General features: G+C 42.7%; 2 protein-coding genes across 9 annotated transcripts in view; both read left to right on the forward strand.

Annotated features, from left to right (window-relative positions):
- Positions 1 to 19721, forward strand: part of LOC115202250 (type II inositol 3,4-bisphosphate 4-phosphatase) — a 200972-nt gene extending 181251 nt beyond the window's left edge. For 7 of the 8 annotated variants that reach the window (XM_029766256.1, XM_029766258.1, XM_029766260.1 and 4 more), the window contains 5 exons: positions 938 to 1078; positions 2027 to 2124; positions 3320 to 3432; positions 4224 to 4378; positions 16133 to 16341. In XM_029766256.1, the coding sequence (XP_029622116.1) occupies positions 938 to 1078; positions 2027 to 2124; positions 3320 to 3432; positions 4224 to 4378; positions 16133 to 16316 (691 nt within the window). In that variant the 3' untranslated portion in view covers positions 16317 to 16341. Of the gene's footprint in view, positions 1 to 937; positions 1079 to 2026; positions 2125 to 3319; positions 3433 to 4223; positions 4379 to 16132; positions 16342 to 18553 lie in introns of those variants that run through there. The other variant, XM_029766259.1, reaches the window with a different exon arrangement.
- Positions 19722 to 19806: 85 nt separating this feature from the next.
- LOC115202251 (B-cell lymphoma/leukemia 10-like) lies at positions 19807 to 21387 on the forward strand. Its single transcript, XM_029766265.1, has one exon. The coding sequence runs from the start codon at positions 20097 to 20099 to the stop codon at positions 20775 to 20777; it is 681 nt and encodes a 226-aa protein (XP_029622125.1). The 5' UTR covers positions 19807 to 20096; the 3' UTR covers positions 20778 to 21387.
- Positions 21388 to 25420: the final 4033 nt, after the last annotated feature.

Genomic DNA, 25420 nt, shown 5'->3' on the forward strand with positions numbered 1-25420 from the left:
ACTTGCAAATAGAGAGGGTGGAGCTCCTCGTTCTGGTTCCGCTCCTCGTTCTAGCATCTCTTCTCTTAACACGTATGGATCCAGAACTTAATCGAGCCGCTGACCAATTACATGAGACTTTAGTTCTGGGTTTACCGAGATTAAGCTTTTCCTATTTCACCAATTCTACCTACTGATTGAGGTGGTGTAGATGGTAGTCTACTTATCCCGAAAGCAGTAGACATACTGCAGCGAATTTGGGAGGTAACCAGGGTTAAAAAGTCCTTAAAAACATTTTATTTTCCATCTGACAATAATGAATAGGTTAGCTTCCACATGACTTACAGTGAGCCATTTCCAGTTATCCAGGCTAATCTACTTCAAGTCGATTGTAATAATAAAACACCTGTATTTGATAGGTCGTGACTCGTATCATTATTTGGAAATATTCCACTTAAGCCTGACTGTGTTTGGTTAAACAACTGATCCTGTATCTCAGTTACGGGAGTTACAACACATTTGCTGACATGTGCTGCTAACCAGTAAACCTGTCAGATGGGTAATAAATAGTCATGTAATACTATCAGACCAAGCTAATCACTGCCATGTCAAGGCCCAGTGAAAGTTGTGTGGACATCACGCCATCCTACTTACTGTAACTTCAGACTCCACCAAGCCTCTGTTCAGGCTTGTGCTCAGATTTGAAGCGTTAAAAGAATGGGTGAGAAGTGCTTCATAGTTGATATGTGATGTCTTGATGTCCACGCATATCAAATCTCTGTTTACACTTTCTCTTTCACTCTTCGCTCCTTCCTTCCTTCCTTCCTTCCTTCCTTCCTTCCTTCCTTCCTTCCTTCCTTCCTTCGTACCTCCAACTCACTTTCTCTTTCCCGTCCTCCTATTCTCCCTTCCTATCCCTCTCTCCTTCCCTCTCTCCCTCCCGCCTAACTCCCTCCAGCGACCATTATACTGTAGAAGTGCCATTACCACGGCTGGCCTTCCAGACGTTACCCCATGAGATCAAAGAGGGCAAGGCATTGCAGGTTTACCCGGTGCTCTTCAACGTGGGAATCAACGAACAGCAGACAATAGCAGACAGGTACCGGAACACTTTTGTCTTTTACAGGCGAATCATATCTTCCACTTTAGTTACAAATGTTCACTTATTCTCCTATTCATGATTAAGTGACATTTTGACTAAAGTAGAAGTTCAATCAACCAGCCTTTACCGATCCCTCAGTTTCTTCTGTTACACACTATGGGAGAAAAACTGTTTGTTTTGGATGAGATGATGCTGTCTATAGAGTCATTTCCCATCATGCTCCCAAGGTCATTGTCACCAGTGTAATGTTATCGCCTTTGGAGCATCGAAAAGGATTGTTTCTATCCAGCCAGTAAGCCTGGTTTGAGACATGTTATCGTGGCCATGATGTTAGGCTCACATTCAGAAAGAAACAGTGTTGGTGGTAATTTACTGCAATCATTTCAAGACTGCCAAACCTAAGTCAGTTATGGAATGCACACGATCAGTCTCACTGACCCGTACTTTCATTGTGGAGGGGTCTGTGGATCTGTCTCCGTCCATTAGGACATTCCTCACACGTGATATCTCAGACTTGGGTGAACGATGCGCCAAGCCATAGAGATCCGGCATTTACAAAATCACACTGATTACCGTAACGGGGGTTGCTATAGTAATCAACTGACATTCCAAACTGAACAAGCATGTCTCCTGTTCCGTCATAAAATGTGATTCATGTATGTAGCCTCTCATGACCAACAATTTTCTCATAAGGACCTGTTGTCGTGGGGGACAACATGTTTACTGTAGACTCTCTTTCTCCCTGTACAGATTAACTTGTCCTTTCAGGCTCTCATTCTCCCTGTACAGATTAACTTGTCCTTTCATGTTCTCATTCTCCCTGTACAGATTAACTTGTCCTTTCATGTTCTCATTCTCCCTGTACAGATTAACTTGTCCTTTCAGGCTCTCATTCTCCCTGTACAGATTAACTTGTCCTTTCATGTTCTCATTCTCCCTGTACAGATTCGGAGACATCTCTTTGCAAGAGAGGATAAACCAGAGGAACTTTGAGATTTTAGACAGTTATTACAAATCACTAAGCGATAAGGTGCCATCAGAATGTAAGTGCTGCAACTTCAACATCAAAACATCAGAAGTATATAAATGTCATCAATCATCATGCAATAGTATCCATCTTGCTTTTTTATAGAACACATTTTGACTTCATCCCACAGAAGAAAATGAGTTCTGTATATTGTAACGATCCATGCCCATTTGTATATAAGCAACATACACTGAGTGTACAAAACATTAAGAACATCTTCCTAATATTGAATTGCACTCCCCGCCTTTTGCCCTCAGAACAGCTTCAAATCGTCGGGGCATGGACTCAACAAGGTGTCGAAAGCGTTCCTCAGGGATGCTGGCCCATGTTGACTCCAATGCTTCCCACAGGTGTCAAGTTGGCTGGATGTCCTTTGGGTGGTGGACCATTCTTGATTTACACGGGAAACTGTTGAAACCTTCCAGTTCTTGACACAAACCGGTGCGCCTGGCACATAATTCCATCCCCCGTTCAAAGGCACTTAAATCTTTTGTCTTGCCCATTCACCCTCTGAATGACACGCACGCACAATCCATGTCTCAATTGTCTCAAGGCTTAAAAATCCTTCATTAACCTGTCTCCTCCCCTTCATCTACACTGATTGAAGTGGATTGAACAAGTGACATCAATAAGGGATCATAGCTTTCACCTGGATTCACCTGGTCAGTCTATGTCATGGAAAGAGCATAATGTTTTGTACACTCAGTGTAGTTTTATTACAGACATAAGATACAATGTGTCTTTATTTTACAGTCCAACACACACACACACACACACACACACACACACACACACGCACACACACCCCCCAGTATTTCCATTTCCCGTCTATCATCAATTCAGCTCCTGTAAAATACACCCATGTGGGTCAGATTTGCAGACAGATACACGACCACAGAGATCTACGTTTGTGATGATGTTATTGTTGTTGTTCCACACAACAGCTCCTTTCATCCATCTGTTTCCATAGATGTCCTCATTCTCGTTGTCAGTGAACTGTATCTTTATCTTATCAATACCTGCATATCCTTCCTGTCGCATGAACACACACACACACACACACACAAACACAAACACACACAAACACACACAAACACACACACACACACACACACACACACACACACACACACAACTCCTTCCTGTTACAGCTCTGTCGAGCAGCCAAACGAACCAACCAAAGCCAACTCGCTTTTTGTTTCCTTTCACAGGTCTGCCATGTTTTCAAACGCAGACGGACTTGAAAGATTTACTTGGAACCCTGGGCCAGAATGTAGTGACGAAGAAGAGGAAGAATGTGGAGATACTGTGGCTCGCTGGAACGGTGAGGATAGCATAAGATGTATAACATGTGGATCCATTCTTGTACGTCTGGCTTGACGTCATTCATGCAAACTTGTCACCCTGCTAATGTCCCTACTTATGGAGGTTGATACATTGGTGCCCTGAGGAGATGTTTTGAACTTGGGAATGCAATGCACCTGCTACAGTGAAGACTTTAGAAACATCTTCGACATCTGGCAGAAGACCATGCAAGGCACCAAATAATCCTAATCATTTAGGGGAAATCTCCTAGAGAATGGGCATCCAATTACCTAATCACATAGGTGGGCATAGAGCACCAATGGAAGCTACACGTGACCGATTTATATCATAAACTGTATCCAGCCAAACCAAACCGGAACTCCACACAAACACATGCTTAATAACACTATTGATAAAGGAGTAAAGGTTGAACACACACATTCCTTTCCAGCTAATTATTCCTCTGGTATGTGGCTAATGATTCCTCTGGTATTTCCAAAGACTTCAGTCAGTCTTTGGAAAATGAAAGCAGATCTGTTCTGGTTGTAACTATGAGCTTCCTTCTCTTTCCCTCCCTGGTCTCTGGAATTAGCTGAGCCTGAAAAGGAATGTAGCTTGGGAAACATCATATAAGCAGCTGTATAGAAAGTAATGCACTTTCACTTTCGAAGTGAATTTTTGTTTCAGAAGAACAAAAACATGTTTTCCTTGAATTCCCAATGGAGTTTCCAGGGTACTTTTCTGTTTAAAATAGTTTGTTTTTGTTGACGTTATTGAGATGGTTTTTTTTCTGCATCATTCTTGGTCCAGATCTGCCGACGGCTGAACGGGATCAGGTTCACCAGCTGTAAAAGTGCCAAAGACAGGACGTCGATGTCTGTAACCCTGGAGCAGTGTGCCCTGCTGAGAGACGAGCACCAGCTCAACAAGGATTACTTCACACGAGCCCTGGACTGCATGCGGAGGTGAGAGAGAGAAACTCAACTTTGGGGGAGAGGTCTTAAAAGTTATTTCCTGATTCATAGTAGGGCTCCTCGCGTTCTCTCTCCTCGCGTTTTCTCTCTCCTTGCCTCATTCTCAAAAAGGAAGGAATGGAGTAAGAAGTGAGCATTGAAGGGGGAAGTCTGAGGACAGGATCCTCCAATCTGCTCCACCACTGCTTGCATCACTTCCCTTTAATGTTTTGAGGTGGTCGTGGTGGTGAGTCAATGGGAGGAGGTCTACCTAAGGAATCAGAGATGGACTTTTGAGATTCCCCTTTGTCTCTGGGCCCTGAAGTTGATTGGGTAACCTGGTCAGGAAAATTCCTGGTCCTAATTATAATAAACTCCAGGAGTCTTTCCTGACTAAGTAACCGACTTCACTGGGGAAAAACTCCAGGCTCTACGTATGCCAATATTCCCTCATTGTGAAAAGTAACTAATGTCTGAAAGGACAGAGGAAGTGGCAAACATCCTGCTGATCGATCTGTGGCTGCCAACTGGCTAATGGAGCTCAGTGGCATGCGCAAACACACAGCAGCACGTCTATCACACTGTTCACTGACACCACCCATTTCACCACACCTAGTTGGTATCAGAAGCCACGCACCCGCCCTGATAGCCTATAGCCTGCCTCATCCCATCTGGTCAAAGTTCACATCAGAGCCACGTCGTAGCTTGGCATGGGCCCTGCTTGAATACTTTAGAAATGTGTCATTCCCTCCCTTTCTTCTCTCAAATAAATCACTGATCTGATGTGACTGAGTGGGTGAAAGCTACAGTGCTGTATCAATAAGGAACCCATGTTGTCACCTATCCAATGTTGTGAGATCAGTGATAACCTAATATAGCATTTCTACAGCATTTGAACAGGGCCTATAGTGCATCATGATTTCACCATGGCACAAACCCATAATCAGCCTCTCTACTGTCTGTCCAAATGATGTCAAAAGCTCTCAACCATGTGACCTGAGGTTACCCAGAGATGAGAGCATACAATTCTGTCAACAGAGAAGTTTGGGACAAAAACATCCCTGCCGGCCAAAACCTCCCCTAACCCGGACGACACTGAGCCAAATGTGCGCCGCCCTATGGGTCTCCCGGTCGCGGCCGGCTGTGACAGAGCCTGGACTTGAACCAGAATCTCCACCGCCACTCCGGACGCCCACCACAACTATGTTAACAGTCAATTGTATTTGGCTAGTGAAGACAACAAAACTATGAAATAACACATATGGAATCATGTAGTAACCTTGATGACAGCTTTGCACACTCTTGGCATTCTCTCAACCAGCTTCACCTGGAATGTTTTTCCAACAGTCTTGAAGGAGAGGTGGACCGCAGAGTGAAGGAAAAGTAGCCAACAAATGCTCAGCAAAAGTGCGAACTTCTTCGACTGTTGGAAAAACATTCCAGGTGAAGCTGGTTGAGAGAATGCCAAGAGTGTGCGAAACTGTCATCAAGGAAAAGGGTGGTTACTTTGAAGAATCTCAAATATAAAATATATTTTGATTTGTTTAACACTTTTTTGGTTACTACATGATTCCATATGTGTTATTTCATAGTTTTGATGTCTTCACTAGCCAAATACAATTGACTGTTAAGACAGTATGCAATAGTAAAAATAAAGAAAAACTCTTGAATGAGCAGGTGTGTCCAAACTTTTGACGGGTACTGTGTCTTAACAGTCAATTGTATTTGACTAAAGACAAAGTGGTTGCTTGTACTATACACAAAACACATCCGAATAAAAATTGGAATAGACTTCATAGACATGTTTTGTTGCCTTAATCGACATCCAAGCACTGCCTTGCTCAGCACTGCCTTGCTCAGGGGCAGAACGACAAATGTAACAAGGGCAAACAAGATACAGCTCAGATGATCACTAAAGCTGAGTCTGAGAGAACTAAGTCATTTCTAAAACACTGTTAGATAAAACTGCTTTATGTTTGGAGAAAAAAGAATGCTTTGATAATATCGAGGGTCGTTATGAAGCTTGTAGAACAGGTTATGGTTAGACAGCGTTGTGGCTTTGGAGCGGTCCAAGAATAAACCGGCTCTACAACAAGCATGCAGCTATAAAATGTCATCATCATTAGAGACTATGTGCCTACTAATAATCGAAAACGTCAGAGTTACTAACCTCAGGACCCTGTCTTTCAAAGATAATTCGTAAAAATCCAAATAACTTCACAGATCTTCATTGTAAAGGGTTTAAACACCGTTTCCCATGCTTTTTCAATGACCCATAAACAATTAATTAACATGCACCTGTGGAACGGACATTAAGACACTAACAGCTAACAGACGGTAGGCAATTAAGGTCACAGTTATGAAAACTTAAAACATTAAAGAGGCCTTTCTACTGACTCTGAAAAACACCAAAAGAAAGATGCCCAGGGTCCCTGCTCATCTGCGTGAACGTGCCTTAGGCATGCTGCAAGGAGGCATGAGGACTGCAGATGTGGCCAGGGCAATAAATTGCAATGTCCGTACTGTGAGACGCCTAAAACAGCGCTACAGGGAGACAGGACAGACTGCTGATCGCCCTCGCAGTGGCAGACCATGTGTAACAACACCTAGACAGGATCGGTACATCCAAACATCACACCTGCGGAACAGGTACAGGATGGCTACAACAACTGCCCGAGTTACACCAGGAACGCACAATCCCTCCATCAGTGCTCAAACTGTCCGCAATAGGCTGAGAGAGGCTGGACTGAGGGCTTGTAGGCCTGTTGTAAGACAGGTCCTCACCAGACATCACCGGCATCAACGTTGCCTACGGGCACAAACCCACTGTCGCTGAACCAGACAGGACTGGCAAAAAGTGCTCTTCACTGACGAGTTGCAGTTTTGTCTCACCAGGAGTGATGGTCGGATTCACGTTTATTGTCGAAGGAATGAGCGTTACACCGAGGCCTGTACTCTGGAGCGGGGTCAATTTGGAGGTGGAGGGTCCGTCATGGTCTGGGGCGGTGTGTCACAGCATCATCGGACTGAGCTTGTTGTCATTGCAGGCAATCTCAACGCTGTGCGTTACAGGGAAGACATCCTCCTCCCTCATGTGGTACCCTTCCTGCAGGCTCATCCTGACATGACCCTCCAGCATGACAATGCCACCAGCCATATCGCTCATTCTGTGCGTGATTTCCTGCAAGACAGGCCATGGCCAGCAAAGAGCCCGGATCTCAATCCTATTGAGCATGTCTGGGACCTATTGGATCGGAGGGTGAGGGCTAGGGCCATTCCCCCCAGAAATGTCCGGGAACTTGCAGGTGCCTTGGTGGAAGTGGGGTAACATCTCACAGCAAGAACTGGCAAATCTGGTGCAGTCCATGAGGAGGAGATGCACTGCAGTACTTAATGCAGCTGGTGGCCACACCAGATACTGACTGTTACTTTTGATTTTGACCCCCCCCCCCCCCCCCCCCCTTTGTTCAGGGACACATTATTCCATTTATGTTAGTCACATGTCTGTGGAACTTGTTCAGTTTATGTCTCAGTTGTTGAATCTTATGTTCATACAAATATTTACACATGTTAAGTTTGCTAAAAATAAATGCAGTTAACAGTGAGGTTTCTTTTTTTGCTGAGTTTATAAACAGTCATTGTCCAATTCCACTGTAGTCCACCTTTTACATAGGATGCAAACTGCAGCAGTGACTCTTGAAACCTCGATAAGTCGCGACAACCACTGTTTACTAGTAGCTAGTTAACCAGTAGCAATCCCGAGTTGACATGCTCCTCTGTGTTGGAGAAATTCTCTTTACGCATCTGTCCATGCCTGCGTCTGTGCACTGGCCTTTTAACTATCCCAAAGCCTAGGACCAAGAGGCAGCCTTTAGTTCCTATGCTCCCAGCCTCTAGAATAGCCTGCCAGAAAACCAAAGGGGGGCGAAACTGTGGACATATTCAAAAGAGATTTTAAAACACACCTGTTTAATTATGCTTTTCCTTAGAGTGCTTTTTAGTCTTTCAGTTTTATTGTTATTCTCTAGTGTTTTATACTCTTATGTTTGTTGTGTAGTAAATATTTCCCTTTTTAATTTCCTTTTTTTTTATTTATGTTTTAACACTGGGCATTGCATTCATGTCTGAAATGTGCTATATAAATAAAGCTTGATTTGATTTGATTTGCTGGTGCTATGTGGCCCCTAGGGGCCTCTACTTAACTAACCCACTGGTTCTTTCTGAATATTCTGCTCTTTTCTCTGACTGACAGTGTACTGCCTAACAGTCTCTGTGGCTTAGAACAAAAATTGGGGTTGAAGGGAATAGACGGCAAGCTATTTTGATATTGTTTGATGACCCCTACAGCTTTTGCCTCCATCACACATCAAGGTTCAGTGTAAGTGGTAAATTAATTAAATCCATGGACTGCTTATGCATAGAACATTTTTGATGACATAAGAAGGATGGCTCTGTGGAAGCTCCATTAGTTATGAATGGGCCTTATTTCATCTTGGTATGATTATGGTAATTGAAGTACCGTCTTACTTTGGCACCATAACTAAACAAGCTAGTTCCATACTTCAAGTTCTGAACATTATGCACTGTTTGCTTTGTGTCAGATCAGTTGTCTCCTCCTTATAACTTTGTGATCTTTGTGCTTTGTGAGCAAAATTGGCCCAGCGTCATCTGGGTTTGGCCGGGGTCGGCCGCCATTGTAAATAAGAATTTGTTCTTAACGGACTTGCCTAGTTAAATAAAAAATTATTGTGATGGTCTTATCGTTCGTAAGAAAAGAATACTCTCCCATCATTCTATATAACTTTTTGGAACAGGACATTTGACTTCCTTACATAAGAGCTGAATTAATTGCATGTTGTGTGGCAACCAACCCTTTGTATTGACAACAGGCTTCTAGATTGACAGTTTAATCGAGCCCATGTAAACCGTTTACACAGAAAGTTTAAAGAACCTGGATCTGAAAGAAAGATATTGGGGGGTAAAAAAATGTAGAATCTAGTCTCAAAACCAATCAACATGTTTAAATAATATTAAATAATTATTTAACCTTTATTTAACTTGGCAAGTCAGTTAAGAACAAATTCTTATTTACAATGACGGCCTAGGAACAGTGGGTTAACTGCCTTGTTCAGGGGCAGAGCGACAGATTTTTACCTTGTCAGCTCAGGGATTCAATCTAGTAACCTCTCGGTTACTGGCCCAACCCAGACAACACTGGGCCAATTGTGCCCCACCTTATGGGACTCCCAATCACAGTCAGATGTGGGCTAACATGGTATACAGCAGAGAAGTTAGGAACTTTGTTAACTTGCCAAGTTTGTTCTCTACTTTGCTTTACTACTTTCTCTCACCTTGTAGTGACTCATGTATAGACGGGTTGGCTGACAAAGTCACGAAAAGGATGATGTGGCCGGAAGGTGTGTGTTATGATTCTGATAGCTAGCGTCAATGACAAATCAAATCAAATTTATATAGCCCTTCGTACATCAGCTGATATCTCAAAGTGCTGTACAGAAACCCAGCCTAAAACCCCAAACAGCAAGCAATGCATGTGAAAGAAGCACGGTGGCTAGGAAAAACTCCCTAGAAAGGCCAAAAACCTAGGAAGAAACCTAGAGAGGAACCAGGCTATGAGGGGTGACCAGTCCTCTTCTGGCTGTGCCGGGTGGATATTATAACAGAACATGGTCAAGATGTTAAAATGTTCATAAATGACCAGCATGGTCAAATAATAATAATCATAGTAGTTGTCGAGGGTTCAACAAGCACGTCCGGTGAACAGGTCAGGGTTCCCTAGCCGCAGGCAGAACAGTTGAAACTGGAGCAGCAGCATGGCCAGGTGGACTGGGGACAGCAAGGAGTCATCATGCCAGGTAGTCCTGAGGCATGGTCCTAGGGCTCAGGTCCTCCGAGAGAAAGAAAGAACGAGAGAGAGAGAATTAGAGAGAGCATATTTAAATTCACACAGGACACCGGATAAGACAAGAGAAATACTCCAGATGTAACAGACTGACCCTAGCCCCCCGACACATAAACTACTGCAGCATAAATACTGGAGGCTGACACAGGAGGGATCAGAAGACACTGTGGCCCCATCCGATGATACCCCCGGACAGGGCCAAACAGGCAGGATATAACCCCACCCACTTTGCCAAAGCACAGCCCCCACACCACTAGAGGGATGTCTCCAACCACCAACTTACCGTCCTAAGACAAGGCCGAGTATAGCCCACAAAGATCTCCGCCACGGCACAACCCAGGGGGGGGGGGGGGGCGCCAACCCAGACAGGAAGACCACGTCAGTGACTCAACCCACTCAAGTGACGCACCCCTCCCATGGACGGCATGGAAGAACACCAGTAAGCCAGTGACTCAGCCCCTGTAATAGGGTTAGAGGCAGAGAATCCCAGTGGAGAGAGGGGAACCGGCAAGGCAGAGACAGCAAGGGCGGTTCGTTGCTCCAGCCTTTCCGTTCACCTTCACACTCCTGGGCCAGACTATACTTAATCATAGGACCTACTGAAGAGATAAGTCTTCAGTAAAGACTTAAAGGTTGAGACTGAGTCTGCGTCTCTCACATGGGTAGGCAGACCATTCCATAAAAATGGAGCTCTATAGGAGAAAGCCCTACCTCCAGCCGTTTGCTTAGAAATTCTAGGGACAATTAGGAGGCCTGCGTCTTGTGACCGTAGCGTACGTGTAGGTATGTACGGCAGGACCAAATCGGAAAGATAGGTAGGAGCAAGCCCATGTAATGCTTTGTAGGTTAGCAGTAAAACCTTGAAATCAGCCCTTGCCTTAACAGGAAGCCAGTGTAGGGAGGCTAGCACTGGAGTAATATGATCAAATGTTTTGGTTCTAGTCAGGATTCTAGCAGACGTATTTAGCACTAACTGAAGTTTGTTTAGTGCTTTATCCGGGTAGCCGGAAAGTAGAGCATTGCAGTAGTCCAGCCTAGAAGTAACAAAAGCATGGATTAATTTTTCTGCATCATTTTTGGACAGAAAGTTTCTGATTTTTGCAATGTTACGTAGATGAAAAAAAGCTGTCCTTGAAACAGTCTTGATATGTTCTTCAAAAGAGAGATCAGGGTCCAGAGTAACGCCGAGGTCCTTCACAGTTTTATTTGAGACGACTGTACAACCATCCAGATTAATTGTCAGATTCAACAGAAGATCTCTTTGTTTCTTGGGACCTAGAACAAGCATCTCTGTTTTGTCCGAGTTTAAAAGTAGAAAGTTTGCAGCCATCCACTTCTTTATGTCTGAAACACAGGCTTCTAGCGAGGGCAATTTTGGGGCTTCACCATGTTTCATTGAAATGTACAGCTGTGTGTCGTCCGCATAGCAGTGAAATTTAACATTATGTTTTCGAATGACATCCACAAGAGGTAAAATATATAGTGAAAATAACAGTGGTCCTAAAACGGAACCTTGAGGAACACCGAAATGTACACTTGATTTGTCAGAGGACAAACCATTCACAGAGACAAACTGATATCTTTCCGACAGATAAGATCTAAACCAGGCCAGAACTTGTCCATGTAGACCAATTTGGGTTTCCAATCTCTCCAAAAGAATGTGGTGATCGATGGTATCAAAAGCAGCACTAAGATCTAGGAGCACGAGGACAGATGCAGAGCCTCGGTCTGACGTCATTAAAAGGTCATTTACCACCTTCACAAGTGCAGTCTCAGTGCTATGATGGGGTCTAAAACCAGACTGAAGCGTTTCGTATACATTGTTTGTCTTCAGGAAGGCAGTGAGTTGCTGCGCAACAGCTTTTTCTAAAATTTTTGAGAGGAATGGAAGATTCGATATAGGCCGATAGTTTTTTATAATTTCTGTGTCAAGATTCGGCTTTTTCAAGAGAGGCTTTATTACTGCCACTTTTAGTGAGCTTGGTACACATCCGGTGGATAGAGAGCCGTTTATTATGTTCAACATAGGAGGGCCAAGCACAGGAAGCAGCTCTTTCAGTAGTTTAGTTGGAATAGGGTCCAGTATGCAGCTTGAGGGTTTAGAGGCCATGATTATTTTCATCATTGTGTCAAGAGATATAGTACTAAAACACTTTAGTATCTCCCTTGATCCTAGGTCCTGGCAGAGTTGTGCAGACTCAGGACAATGGAGCTTTGGAGGAATACGCAGATTTAAAGAGGAGTCCGTAATTTGCTTTCTAATGATCATGATCTTTTCCTCAAAGAAGTTCATACATTTATTACTGCTGAAGTGAAAGCCATCCTCCATTTGCGAATGCTGCTTTTTAGTTAGCTTTGCGACAGTATCAAAAAGAAATTTCGGATTGTTCTTATTTTCCTCAATTAAGTTGGAAAAATAGGATGATCGAGCAGCAGTGAGGGCTCTTCGATACTGCACGGTACTGTCTTTCCAAGCTAGTCGGAAGACTTCCAGTTTGGTGTGGCGCCATTTCCGTTCCAATTTTCTGGAAGCTTGCTTCAGAGCTCGTGTATTTTCTGTATACCAGGGAGCTAGTTTCTTATGACAGATGTTTTCAGTTTTTAGGGGTGCAACTGCATCTAGGGTATTGCGCAAGGTTAAATTGAGTTCCTCGGTTAGGTGGTTAACTGATTTTTGTCCTATGATGTCCTTGGGTAGGCAGAGGGAGTCTGGAAGGGCATCAAGGAATCTTTGGGTTGTCTGAGAATTTATAGCACGACTTTTAATGCTCCTTGGTTGGGGTCTGAGCAGATTATTTGTTGCAATTGCAAACGCAATACAATGGTGGCCCGATACTCCAGGATTATGAGGAAAAACATTAAGATCCACAACATTTATTCCATGGGACAAAACTAGGTCCAGAGTATGACTGTGGCAGTGAGTAGGTCCAGAGACATGTTGGACAAAACCCACTGAGTCGATGATGGCTCCGAAAGCCTTTTGGAGTGGGTCTGTGGACTTTTCCATGTGAATGTTAAAGTCACCAAAAATTGGAATATTATCTGCTATGACTACAAGATCCGATAGGAATTCAGGGAACTCAGTGAGGAACACTGCATATGGCCCAGGAGGCCTGTAAACAGTAGCTATAAAAAGTGATTGAGTAGGCTGCATAGATTTCATGACTAGAAGCTCAAAAGACGAATACGTCATTGTTTTTTTTTTGTAAATTGAAATTTGCTATCATAAATGTTAGCAACACCTCCGCCTTTGCCGGATGCACGGGGGGTATGGTCACTAGTGTAACCAGGTGGTGAGGCCTCATTTAACACAGTATATTCATCAGGCTTAAGCCATGTTTCAGTCAGGCCAATCACATCAAGATTATGATCAGTGATTAGTTCATTGACTATAACTGCCTTGGAAGTGAGGGATCTAACATTAAGTAACCCAATTTTGAGATGTGAGGTATCACAATCTCTTTCAATAATGGCAGGAATGGAGGAGGTCTTGTGGGAAACCGTATGTGGCTAGTTGTTATTGACACCATGTCTTGTTTTGAGGTGTTTTTAATAAATATAGTTTGCATGTTGTTAACAGCCTAAGGCAACCCCGTCTGTTTGTTGCTAAACAACCAACCCCTCCATACATTATAGTGGTCTGTGAGCAAGTATAGTTGGTTGCGTTAACCACAGACATACTGGGAGTATTCATGTTTATGATTCCTTCCCCGTGATAAACTTGACTCATTGCCATATTTTCCACTGCTGTAGCCATACAGTACAGTGCTTAAAGTAACTACCCAGTAGAAATCTCAGTTTTAAAAGTGACTCATCTGTTAACGCATGCCCAAATAATGTTGTTGACTCACCCTGTATTTGTGGTGAAAACATAAATAGGAGGAAAGAACACTTTAAAAACCCCACCTCAAACTTCTCAAACAGACAATTTAAAAACTGCTTGCTATTTCCTCATGAGGAGGATGAGCTGGCCAGTCAGTGGTCTAGAGGAGGATGAGCTGGCCAATTAGCTGTCTACGTGCATGAATATTTTTAGTGACCAGTATACGCCCACACCATTCTGTTGTTGGGGTACACCCACACCATTCCAACACAGAAAAGCTGCTTTTTAACATTAACATCAATTCGTCGGTCCATGGACTCTACAAGGTGTCAAAAGCTTTCCACAGGGATGCTGGCCCATGTTGACTCCAATGCTTCCCACAGTTGTGTCAAGTTGGCTGGATGTCCTTCGGGTGGTGGACCATTCATGATACACATGGGAAACTGTTGAGCGTGAAAAAACCAGCAGCGTTGCATTCGAAGGATCTTTGTTTCATCTGTGCACCAACTAGAATTTCAGCACTTTGCCCTCGAATGGATTGAATGAAATCCAACCTCAAACAAAGAGTGATTATCAGAGCTTGAGAATGGATATGCTTTCCCATGTGTTCCAGTGTCAAGATGGTTCAGACAGAGTGACACTGGAAGATAGCTGTAGGCTTGACCCGTCTATGCAAAGTTGGACCGGTGACTATCAATCTTCAGTAAATGTAAACGGTCAGTTGAACGTGGCTAGTTGTTGATATTCCCATGAGTAAAGAAGTGTGGATCAAATATCTGGGGAAGTCAAATGCCAGTCTTTTGCCTGCAGAAATGCTATCACAGCCACTGTGTGTAACAACATACACCGTGTGTTCGCGCGTGAAATGTAACAAGAACATAAACGATACAGCTCAGATGATACCCAGTTCAAAGGCACTTAAATCTTTTGTCTTGCCCATTCACCCTCTGAATGGCACACATACACAATCCATGTCTCAATTGTCTCAAGGCTTAAAAATCCTTCTTAAATCTGTCTCCTCCCCTTCATCTACAGTGGTTGAAGTGGATTTAACAAGTGACATCAATAAGGGATCATAACTTTCACCTGGATTCAACTGGTCAGTCTGTCATGGAAGCAGCAGGTGTTCCTAATGTTTTGTACACTCAGTGTAGGTCATAGTTCATAGAAATCTGGAAACACATGACAGTTACTTTAACATAAAGTACAATGGTAAGTGATAAATAACACATTGTGCAAGTGTTTGATTTTGGTCCCGAGGGTTCTTTTCATGTTGGGCGGCAGGTAGCCTAGTGGTTAGAGTGTTGATTCAGAGGTTACTAGATCGAATCCCTGAGCTGACAAGGTAAAAATCTGTCGTTCTGCCCCTGAACAAGGCAGTTAACCCACTGTTCGTTCCTAGGCTGTCATTGTAAATAAGAATTTGTTCTTAACTGACTTGCCTAGTTAAATAAGTATAAAATGTTCATGAAGCTTGCTTGACTATCTCTCTGTCATTACATTTACTGCCACTGTTCCCTTATCTTATCCAACATGTATGTCTTGTTTAAATATCGACATAGTCTGAACCCAATTGTACATTCTAACTGCACAATGGTCTGGTTTCCCTATGGCTTGTTCTGGATATGTGGGGGTAAGGCTTATCACATTTCCTTAAGTTTTGGGTTGAGATCTTTAAATGTCCCTTTCTGTTGGCTACATGAAATAAACAGGTGCAACAGAACGCATCCAAAGCTTGGTCAAAATAATTTTCAAGTAAATAATTGAAAGAGGAGAGATCCACATAAATGATCGTGCCTGCCTCTACTCGCCCCCTTCATACTTCAACTCCTCTACTCATGTGGGACTTACACTCTTCCATTCATCTTTCCATTTACCCATTCATCCATTCATCCGTCCGTGCCTGCGTCTGTGCTTGCTGGTTGTCTTTGGCCCATGTCAGGGGTCTCTCCTTTACTAACCCACCGGTTCTTTCTGTCTATTCTCTGTCTCACCTCTTCCACCTCGCCCCCTTGCCCTGCAGTCGGCTCACCCAGGGAGAAGTAGTGTGTCAGTGGGATTCGGACCCCGAGGCGGCGTGCTCTGTAGCGGAGAACAAGCCGGCCTCGCGACACTTCTACCCCATCGCCCTACTGCTTGTCAGCTCACACCTGCTGGTCGTGTGGTTAATTTTAAGTCTTGTTTTTCTGCTTGCAAAATATCAATAAAGTTGCTGATGATGCCATGTACTAACCTTGTGTGCGTCGGGTGGTGATTTTTGTCTGTGCAGCTTGTTTTTTGGGAGGGAGTGAGGGAATGGAATTTGTGTGATTTCATTGCTTTGAAAGGGTAATTGGGTGGATACATGATTTAATTTGTACAATCAAACACAAGCTTTCGACTGTTAATCCGACTAGCAGGCTTGAGGATTGGATGGAATCGATTTAGAATGTAAGGGATTAAGAAAATAAATTCTCTCCGCTAAGACATATTAACTTTCTCTATTTTCACAGATACCATACTGTTGAACCTTGTAGGCTTTTTTCTCCCGTACCAAAAGCATTGGCCATAGAATACTATCAGAAGGACTGGAGATAAACAGTTATCTCTTCATGTCAATGACAGAGAGCTAACGTTCCGAGAGCTAGCATTGCGTTCTGGTTGGCTGCTCTGGCACAGATACCAAAGTGCCAGCAGCGTATCTGAAGCCGATCACACTGTTACACACTCCAGTGTAAACTCCAAGCAGCTTGAGGGCAGGTTCGTATCATAACCTCCAGTTCACCCCTGTCAGTTGAAGGACCCTCCTCTTCATAGAGACTGTGATTGATTTACTAAGATTCTACATTTAGTAATGTACTACATCTCTTCAACGATTCCTATGTCCTCTGGAATAGTGAAAGTGGAACCCCCTCATTCTTCTTCCCCACTCCAGCTATCTCCCCCTCTACTCTAAAGTAGAGCATAGTAGGATTCTGATGAGCAGGGGAAAAATAGAGCCGTATAAATCAGTAGTGATATGCTCCACGACACTTCAAAAGCAGTTGTTTTCTCTCCCTCCGTTAGACTGCTGTTAGTGTGTATAGACGGTTAGACTGCTACTGTTATTCTGCCTCTAAAACAGCAACTACAGCACAACAGATGTAGGAGTGATCCCAGAATGTAGGAGTTACCCCAGGAAATAGGAATGATTCCAGAGTGTAGGAGTGATCTCCGCTAACAGTGTAGGCACAGCGCCCAAACGTTTCTCAGTCTTAACCTGCCAGGTATGGGATGTTTACAGACTGGAGGGAGGGAGGGAGGGAGGGAGGGAGGGAGGGAGGGAGATTCAAGAATGAATACACTGATAAAATCCAAACGAGTTGACAGAATTTGAAGAGGACCAACTTGGACATGCTGCCAGGTATGGGATGTGCGCTACCACTGACTGAGCAAACATGGCTATGGACCGTTCTGAATTTATGGAACGGATGCATGCAAGAATTTGGCTATTTACATTGACTGGAAATAAATATAGATAGGCGTCATTTAATTTATCTTGGTCTGCGAATCTCTTTCTCCAGCTGGCTACACTGAGCTCTGACACCAAACATCATAGTTTCTAAAATGAAGTACTGCAAGACAGCATTTCAAAGTAATATATATATATATATATATATATATATATTAGTTTGAAACGCTGTCTTGATAGATAGTATGGGCTGATATAGGCAAATAATGTTAGATAGTCATGTAATGAACCGCGTGAGAGTTTCTGGTATTATGTCCTCTATCTTCGGCAGAAGGGGGCACATTTTGATCTTGCCTAGGCTGCAGAATTGCTGGGACCTTGGTTGTTTGTCCCTCCCTAGACGTAGTTTGACAAACCCAGTTTTTAATAATAATTTGCACGGGCATCATGTTGCACCAAGAGCTCCATGGCCATTGAGAGGCCATAGTATAAACGGATAAGGAGAGTAAGCTTGTCCATGGTGCTCTGCAAACCCACAACCTTCCAGCTCGCAATCAAAATCTCAATGTTGCCATGTAACTCTCTCGAGGTGAAAAACGGTTTGTCAGTCTGTATATCTAAGCTCAGGTCTGTCCTAGGAGTGAGGGGAAAGGTAGGCGTGTTCTCTGCTATACTTTGTTTCTTTTTTTGGATAGAGGGAGGATCACTTTTTTCAAGCGTTCTGGGAGGGCCAGGTGAAAATATATTTGGACTAAATTAGGGTCATCCATTTGTATTTCAGAGAGGTCCGATTTTCTCGATCTATCCCTTATTATTAATAACTTAGTCCCTTACTTTAGCTGTCCTACAGGTAGTACTTAACTGTTGTCTGTCTGTTATCTGTTTCCCATCTGTCCGTCTGTTACTCGGTTGTTGTTTTCCATACTCAAAACCCCCTTTTTGAGAAAATTATTCATAATTTCATTTCATTCTTCTTCCCTCCTTTTTGTCATCATGGCCACACCACCGAACCAGGGAGGGATGTCGGATTGAGAATGTGCAAAAGAATATTAAATGCCGGAAGTATGCCTTCAACATGCTGCAGCTCATGGCATTCCCCAAGATCTACCGGCCGCCGGAGGGGACCTATGGGAAGGTTGACTCCTGAACCCAACCTATATATAGGAACTAAGATGGCTACGTCCTGATTCTCCACCCTCCACAGGGAGTGTGCATGTGCACATTTAGGGAGAAGTGTAGGGAATCAGGACACAACCGGTGTAAAAACAAACCAAATGATTCCCGACGTAATCTAATCCAAGCAGTAAATATAGTAGCAATAGAAATAGTCTACAGCCATGCACTGCAGGTCCAGATGTAAAAACTAAATTAAAGGGTGTAGGTGTTTCTGATATTGGCCATGTTATGCAATGTTGCTGGGACACACTGTTTTGTATGAGTTTTAAGTTTGTCCGTATTTCTTGTTCAGGTGTTGCTTTGTCATTTTCTTCTTCGTTGAGTCATCGTTTGTAATATCTGCGACGCGTGTTGCTTGCCAATTGAGCATACTTTCTCATGCTCTGTTTCTGAAATGCCTTAAAGGTTAGTCACATTGGCACAAGTAAACACAGTAACTAATTTGCATCAGACAACATGGCTTGAAGGAAGCCTTGAAAAGGTTCTATAAGTTCGAGAAAAAGCTGAACAGACTTTCACGTTTAGCTTCTTGTTCATGTTCCCTCAGGTCTCTTTTGTAGAAGGCTGTCTGTCCCTTAAGGAGCCTGAGAGAGCTTACTGTAAATATAATTTAATTCCATGAATATGTTCTCCTCTCATTCTCAATCATGGTTGCTTTTAAGACCACCTCATATTTCTTTGTACAATAATAAACTCAATCGTAATGTGTCTCTCAAAATATGTTGAATTACTTCCATATCTATCACATGCTGTATATAACTTTGTTTAAAAATATTGTTTTCCATTATTTTCCCTCCACAATCAGTCAATTGAAAACCAAACCATAACCCCTTTGTATCATAATATTTATTTTTATATAATTTTTTAATCCGTTTTTATGCTTTATTCAGGGTCACTGTCTTGGATTCAATAGCATCCAAGGCTCTTCCTGTATGTTAAATATCTTTGTTTGCGCTTTGCAATGTGTTGCATTCCTGTTTACTTTATTAAAATACATTTGATTCAATTGCTTGGGATGGATGTTAATATCTGTGTTCATCTTTTCATAATGTCTGTATCTTCTTAGGGCAATGGATGTGGATCTCTCTGAGGCAGGAATGTCCAAATAAGAACACGCTCACGCGCACACACACACATGCCACTCATTCGCGCCTCATTGTTTCCTAATAGGGAACTGATCTACTGAGGTAGTTCCCTTTTTCACAACATTGGCTTCCAACCAGTTCAATGACTCTCCAGGGTTAGAAAGGGGTTTGTTACATTATCTCAGTCAGTTGCTAATATTACAAACCCTTATCATCTGAAATTCCAACACTGCTACACTGGGCATTCCAGAGCCTGAGCAGCAGCTTTAGAAAACTCACGGGCAATTGGCTGGAAAATGGACTCCTGGTCTATCACTGACGAAGACATGGCGGAGGTCAAGAAGGAAGCGTTGGAGCGTCTGCATCCGTACCTCTGTGAGAAGCTAGTGGCCGACCGCCACCTGGACTACCTCCGGTCCAGGAGGGTCCTTACGCGGGACGATGCCGAGGACATCTGCTGCAGGGTGGGGAACAGCAAGAAGACCGGTAGGATGCTGGACTACTTAGCCGAGAACCCCAGGGGCCTCGACTACCTCGTGGAGTCCATACGCCGAGTGAGGACCAAGGACTTTGTCATCGGGAAGATCCCCAGCGAAGTCGAGGCGGTGAAGATGGAGAGGAGAGATGCGGCCATCTTGTCAGCAGCAGGTAGTTCTTCGCCGGTCTGTATATGCAAAGAGAGAACTCCCTTTGTGTCGTTTCAGAGTGACAGTACTGGATACAAAGGCAGTAGTGAAGCACAGTCCATCCAAACCTTTCTGTCCAACTCCGAAGACAAGTGGAGTCAAAATGAAGCATCCTTTTCCTGGAGTGCCCTTCCTGAAGGAGTTAGTGTGTCTTCTCTACCCAGTCTCCCAAAACCAGGACAGCAGGGCGCCCTTTCAGTGCCCCTTGAGGACTCCGAGCCCAGGACCTTAGAGTCTGAGAGCAGTGACCAGTTTCACACCCTCCGTTCCTTTTCAACCCCCCCTCTGTGATGGAGTAATCCAGAATGTCTGGATTCAAACACAGGTTAGATTATATGGGGACAGTAAAGGGTTAGGTTTTATTGTTTCATAACTGTACATGTCATCGGTATCGAATGTTTTATTTTACATATCATAAAAGTCTACAGTGAATCCGAGATGTGGTTTCTAACACGTTTGTTCTAGCAATAAAATGTTTTACTAAAAACGTTCTGTCATTGAAATGCAAAAAATCCTGTAGTTCTCAATCAGGAAAAAAACTGAACTATTACAAAATGGACGTGTGCCAGAAAGTTGTACTGGAGAGCTTTAGTTTCATATCTTCATCTGCTACAGTATCAGGAAATGGAGCAAGACAGAGCTTCCTGTTTCTTTGTGGCACAGTCCCCCTTCATGTCCCTATTTGAACTTCTGTCAGGCACCCATATTCTAGGAAATGATCAAATCAACATGTTTATGTTTTCTGGGATTTTATTTTGATTCAGGATGTGCAATTTTGACATACTGACGAGAACTCTTCAAGGGAAACTAGTTAGTGTGTGTGTGTATATGACATGGATGATAAAACAAAAACATGTAAAGCTCCAAATAGGCATTTCAATAAATGTGTTAATAAATATGACAAAAGTACAGATGTAAAAGTTATTATATTTGATTATATACAAAAATATAAACAGCTAGTTACATTTACACTTGAAATGAGAGGTAAGATACATTTGGACACGAGCACTAGCTGTTACTCTGCTAATTTCTTCACATACTATCATGACCAAAGGTAGAATAACACACACATGACATTTTCTGCTACGTTATTTATGAAGAACAATTTAAACACTTAAACTGATAGTTGTCCCTATTTTCTCCAAAAGGCGCTCCAGGTTGTAGAGGAATATTGTGGAGTTGGCAACTCTCTGTGCCTCACACGGTGAGCATCCAGAACTGTTCTGTAAATGCAGAAAAAAAGAGAAGCAATACAATTGACATTTAGATGAAAACAATATTCATTGGAAAGCAGAGTGACGTTGGCATTCAAAATACTGTTGCTGCTAATCAAATGAATGCCAATCAAAAATGTATTGTTCTTGAAGAATTGGAAGTATGGAGCGTCAGGACTTTTCACGACACTACATTGCTGCAGTACCGTACATATTTGGGATAAACTTCAGAACTTATTTAAAGGTTGACTTACATATTGGTGTTCATGTTCTTCCAATTTGTTTTTCCGATGGAAGATGGATGTTTTTATTTTGTCATGGTAGTCATCTGTGACCTGCATGTCCTCAATCAGGACAACCTCCAACTCCAATAAATAACAGTGCATGAACTTAAAGATGCAGTTGTCCTGGGGAAGAACAGAACCACAGTATGTGTTACAGTATATACACAGACTATAAAACATTGATCTGGAAATCTATAAAAGTATGCAAAAGAGGTATGTTCTAATCATGGCATTACAAACAGGGGCGGACTAGGACCAGAAATCGGCCCTGGCATTTCTAACACACTGGACCCTTTTTTTCCATGATGCCCAACACTGCATTTTCAAAGGAACAAAAATAAAAAACTGTCTGTGTGTTCTATTTATTGCATATTGCTACAAGAACTTACATCGTAGATGTCATCGTTAGTAGGAGCATACAAACAGGCATCTGATTTCTGACAAGAAAGAAAACCACAGTTGTATGAATAATTTTTTCTTATCCTTCAATGTCACACACATGTTACTAGTCCTTTGTAAATTCCCCCTTTACCCTAATTTCACACCAAACGCGCCATACCAGGACTACAGGATATTCATTAGCTGTAGTCTTACTTCTATGGTACTTTTCAAGCTTAGCAACTCCCACTGAAGCTCTTCAACGTCGCCTATTGACATCCCGTGAGTTTCAGCAGCACCAGCAATGGGCAAATGTGCAGTGGCACTCAGGCAGCTTTAATAGAAGAACTACGGATGAATACAGGGATGATACACAACGTAACACACAACACAATGAACTAATATGTCCTTAGTTTATTTTGTTATGATTGTGGTAATCTCTTTAATGTATTTATAAGTCATATGGTTAAAAAGAACATGTTGAAATTGCCAATCAGGAGTCTGAAATAATGCAGGTTGTGACTTTAATCCAAGCTGTATCACAACTGGCAGTGATTGGGAGTCCCATAGGTTGGCGCACAATTGGCCCAGCGTCGTCCGGGTTAGGGTTTGGCCGGGGAAGGCCGTCATTGTGAATAAGAATTTGTTCTTAACTGACTTGCCTAGTTAAATAAAGGTTAAATAAATACAAAAAATGTCAAAAAGGCATGTTGGTATTCATATTTTTATTAGGGGTGCACAAATCAGCCCCTCAAGTTCCACTTGCTGGTTCTTGTTTCTCCCTGGTCCCTAATTGATTGATGTACAGTACCAGTCAAAAGTTTGGACACACCTACTCATTCAAGGGTTTCTTTGTTTTACTATTTTCTACATTGTAGAATAATAGTGAAGACATCAAACTATGAAATAACATATATGAAATCATGTAGTAACCAAATAAAGTGTTAAACAAATCAAAATATATGTTATTTTAGATTCTTCAAAGTAGCTACCCTTTGCCTTGATGACAGCTTTGAGCACTCCTGGCATTCTCTCAACCAGCTTCATGAGGTAGTCACCTGGAATGCATTTCAATTAACAGGTGTGCCTTGTTAAAAGTTAATTTGTGGAATTTCTTTCCTTCTTAATGCGTTTGAGCCAAGGTAGGGGTGGTATACAGAAGATCGCCCTATTTGGTAAATGACCAAGTCCATATTATGGCAAAAACCACTCAAATAAGCAAAGAGAAACGACAGTCCATCATTACTTTAAGACATGAAGGTCAGTCAATCCGGAAAATGTCAAGAACTGAACGTTTCTTTAAGTGAAGTCGCTAAAACCATCAAGCCCTAACATGAAACTGGCTCTCATGAGGACCGCCACGGGAAAGGAAGACCCAGAGTTACCTCTGCTGCAGAGGATAAGTTCATTAGAGTTACCAGCCTCAAATTGCAGCCCAAATAAATGCTTCACAGAGATCAAGTAACAGACACATCTCAACATCAACTGTTCAGAGGAGACTGCATGAATCAGGCCTTCATGGTTGAATTGCTGCAAAGAAACCACTCCTATTTCATTTATTTAACCTTTAACTAGGCAAGTCAGTTAAGAACACATTTTTATTTAAAATGACAGCTTTTCCAACAGTCTTGAAGGAGGTGTGTTGGGTCATTGTCCTGTTGAAAAACAACTGATAGTCCCACTAAGCGCAGGTTGTGACTTTAACCCACTAAGTTTAGCCGCCCCAACTGCCTTGTTCAGGGGCAGAACGACAGATTTTTACGTTGTCAGCTCAGGGATTCGATCCAGCAACCTTTCAGTTACTGGCCCAATGCTCTAACCACTAGGCTACCTGCCGCCCCAAAACTTGGACACCAATAAGAAGAGACTTGCTTGGGCCAACAAACATGAGCAATGGACATTAGACCGGTGGAAATCTGTCCTTTGGTCTGATGAGTCCAAATTTCAGATTTTTGGTTCCAACCGCCGTGTCTTTGTGAGACGCAGAGTAGGTGAATGGATGATCTCCGAATGTGTGGTTCCCACCGAGAAGCATGGAAGAGGCGGTGTGTTGGCGCTTTGCTGGTGACACTGTGATTTATTTAGAATTCAAGGCTCACTTAACCAGCATGGCTACCACAGCATTCTGCAGCGATACGCCATCCCATCTGGTTTGCGCTTAGTGGGACTATTAGTTGTTTTTCAACAGGACAATGACCCAACACACCTCCTTCAAGACTGTTGAAAAAGCATTCCAGGTGACGCTAGTTGAGAGAATACCAACAGTCTGCAAAGCTGTCATCAAGGCAAATGGTGGCTACTTTGAAGAATCTAAAATATTAAATCTATATTGATTTGTTTAACACTATGTTAGTACATTATTTCATATGTGTTATTTCATAGTTTTTATGTCTTCGCTATTATTCTACAATGTAGAAAATAGTAAAAATTATGAAAAGCCCTTGAATGAGTAGGTGTGTCCAAACTTTTGCCTGGTACTGTATGTCATTGGATGATGCACTTGCTTACCCAGGTGTCATTAAGTGTCTGACTGAAGGAATACCAAACTGTGGCCCTCGGGACAGGAGTGGTGCACCCCGGCATGTATGTTTGAAGCATTCAAATTCCCAAATGTATATTCCAATAGCATGAAATCAAGTGTCAAACCCACTATGGGCACCATCAAAATACAGAGATTTCCCAGTGCGCAATAGTGATGTAATGAAGACATAACAACTTTATTAGATTTACCCTCAAAACAGTAAAATGAATGATGTCATTTCCCGGCTGTTTAATAAATGAATCGTAATCTTAGCAATGCACTTGACTCGTGAAAGTGTATAGATACGAGAACCTCACGAATGCTGAAAAGTGCATGGCTTGGTGTCATACAATCGGATTACAGGGAGCATGCAGGGAATTACAGTAAACGGAATGCATGCATAACAGCTACGCTCCTGCCCATGCAAAGTTAGCTACATTTCAAGCTCTCTGTAAAAACACGTACATCAGAAATGTAATCAAACTGCTGCTGCTGCGTGTTTCATAAGGTGCTATACCTCAATATTAAGAAGCAATT

This window comes from Salmo trutta, chromosome 11, assembly GCF_901001165.1.
Source record: "Salmo trutta chromosome 11, fSalTru1.1, whole genome shotgun sequence".
NCBI lineage: Eukaryota > Metazoa > Chordata > Actinopteri > Salmoniformes > Salmonidae > Salmo > Salmo trutta.

Bases quoted from the DNA above. Each gene is read 5' to 3' on its own strand.
- LOC115202251 (XM_029766265.1), top strand. From the start codon at position 20,097: ATGGACTCCTGGTCTATCACTGACGAAGACATGGCGGAGGTCAAGAAG.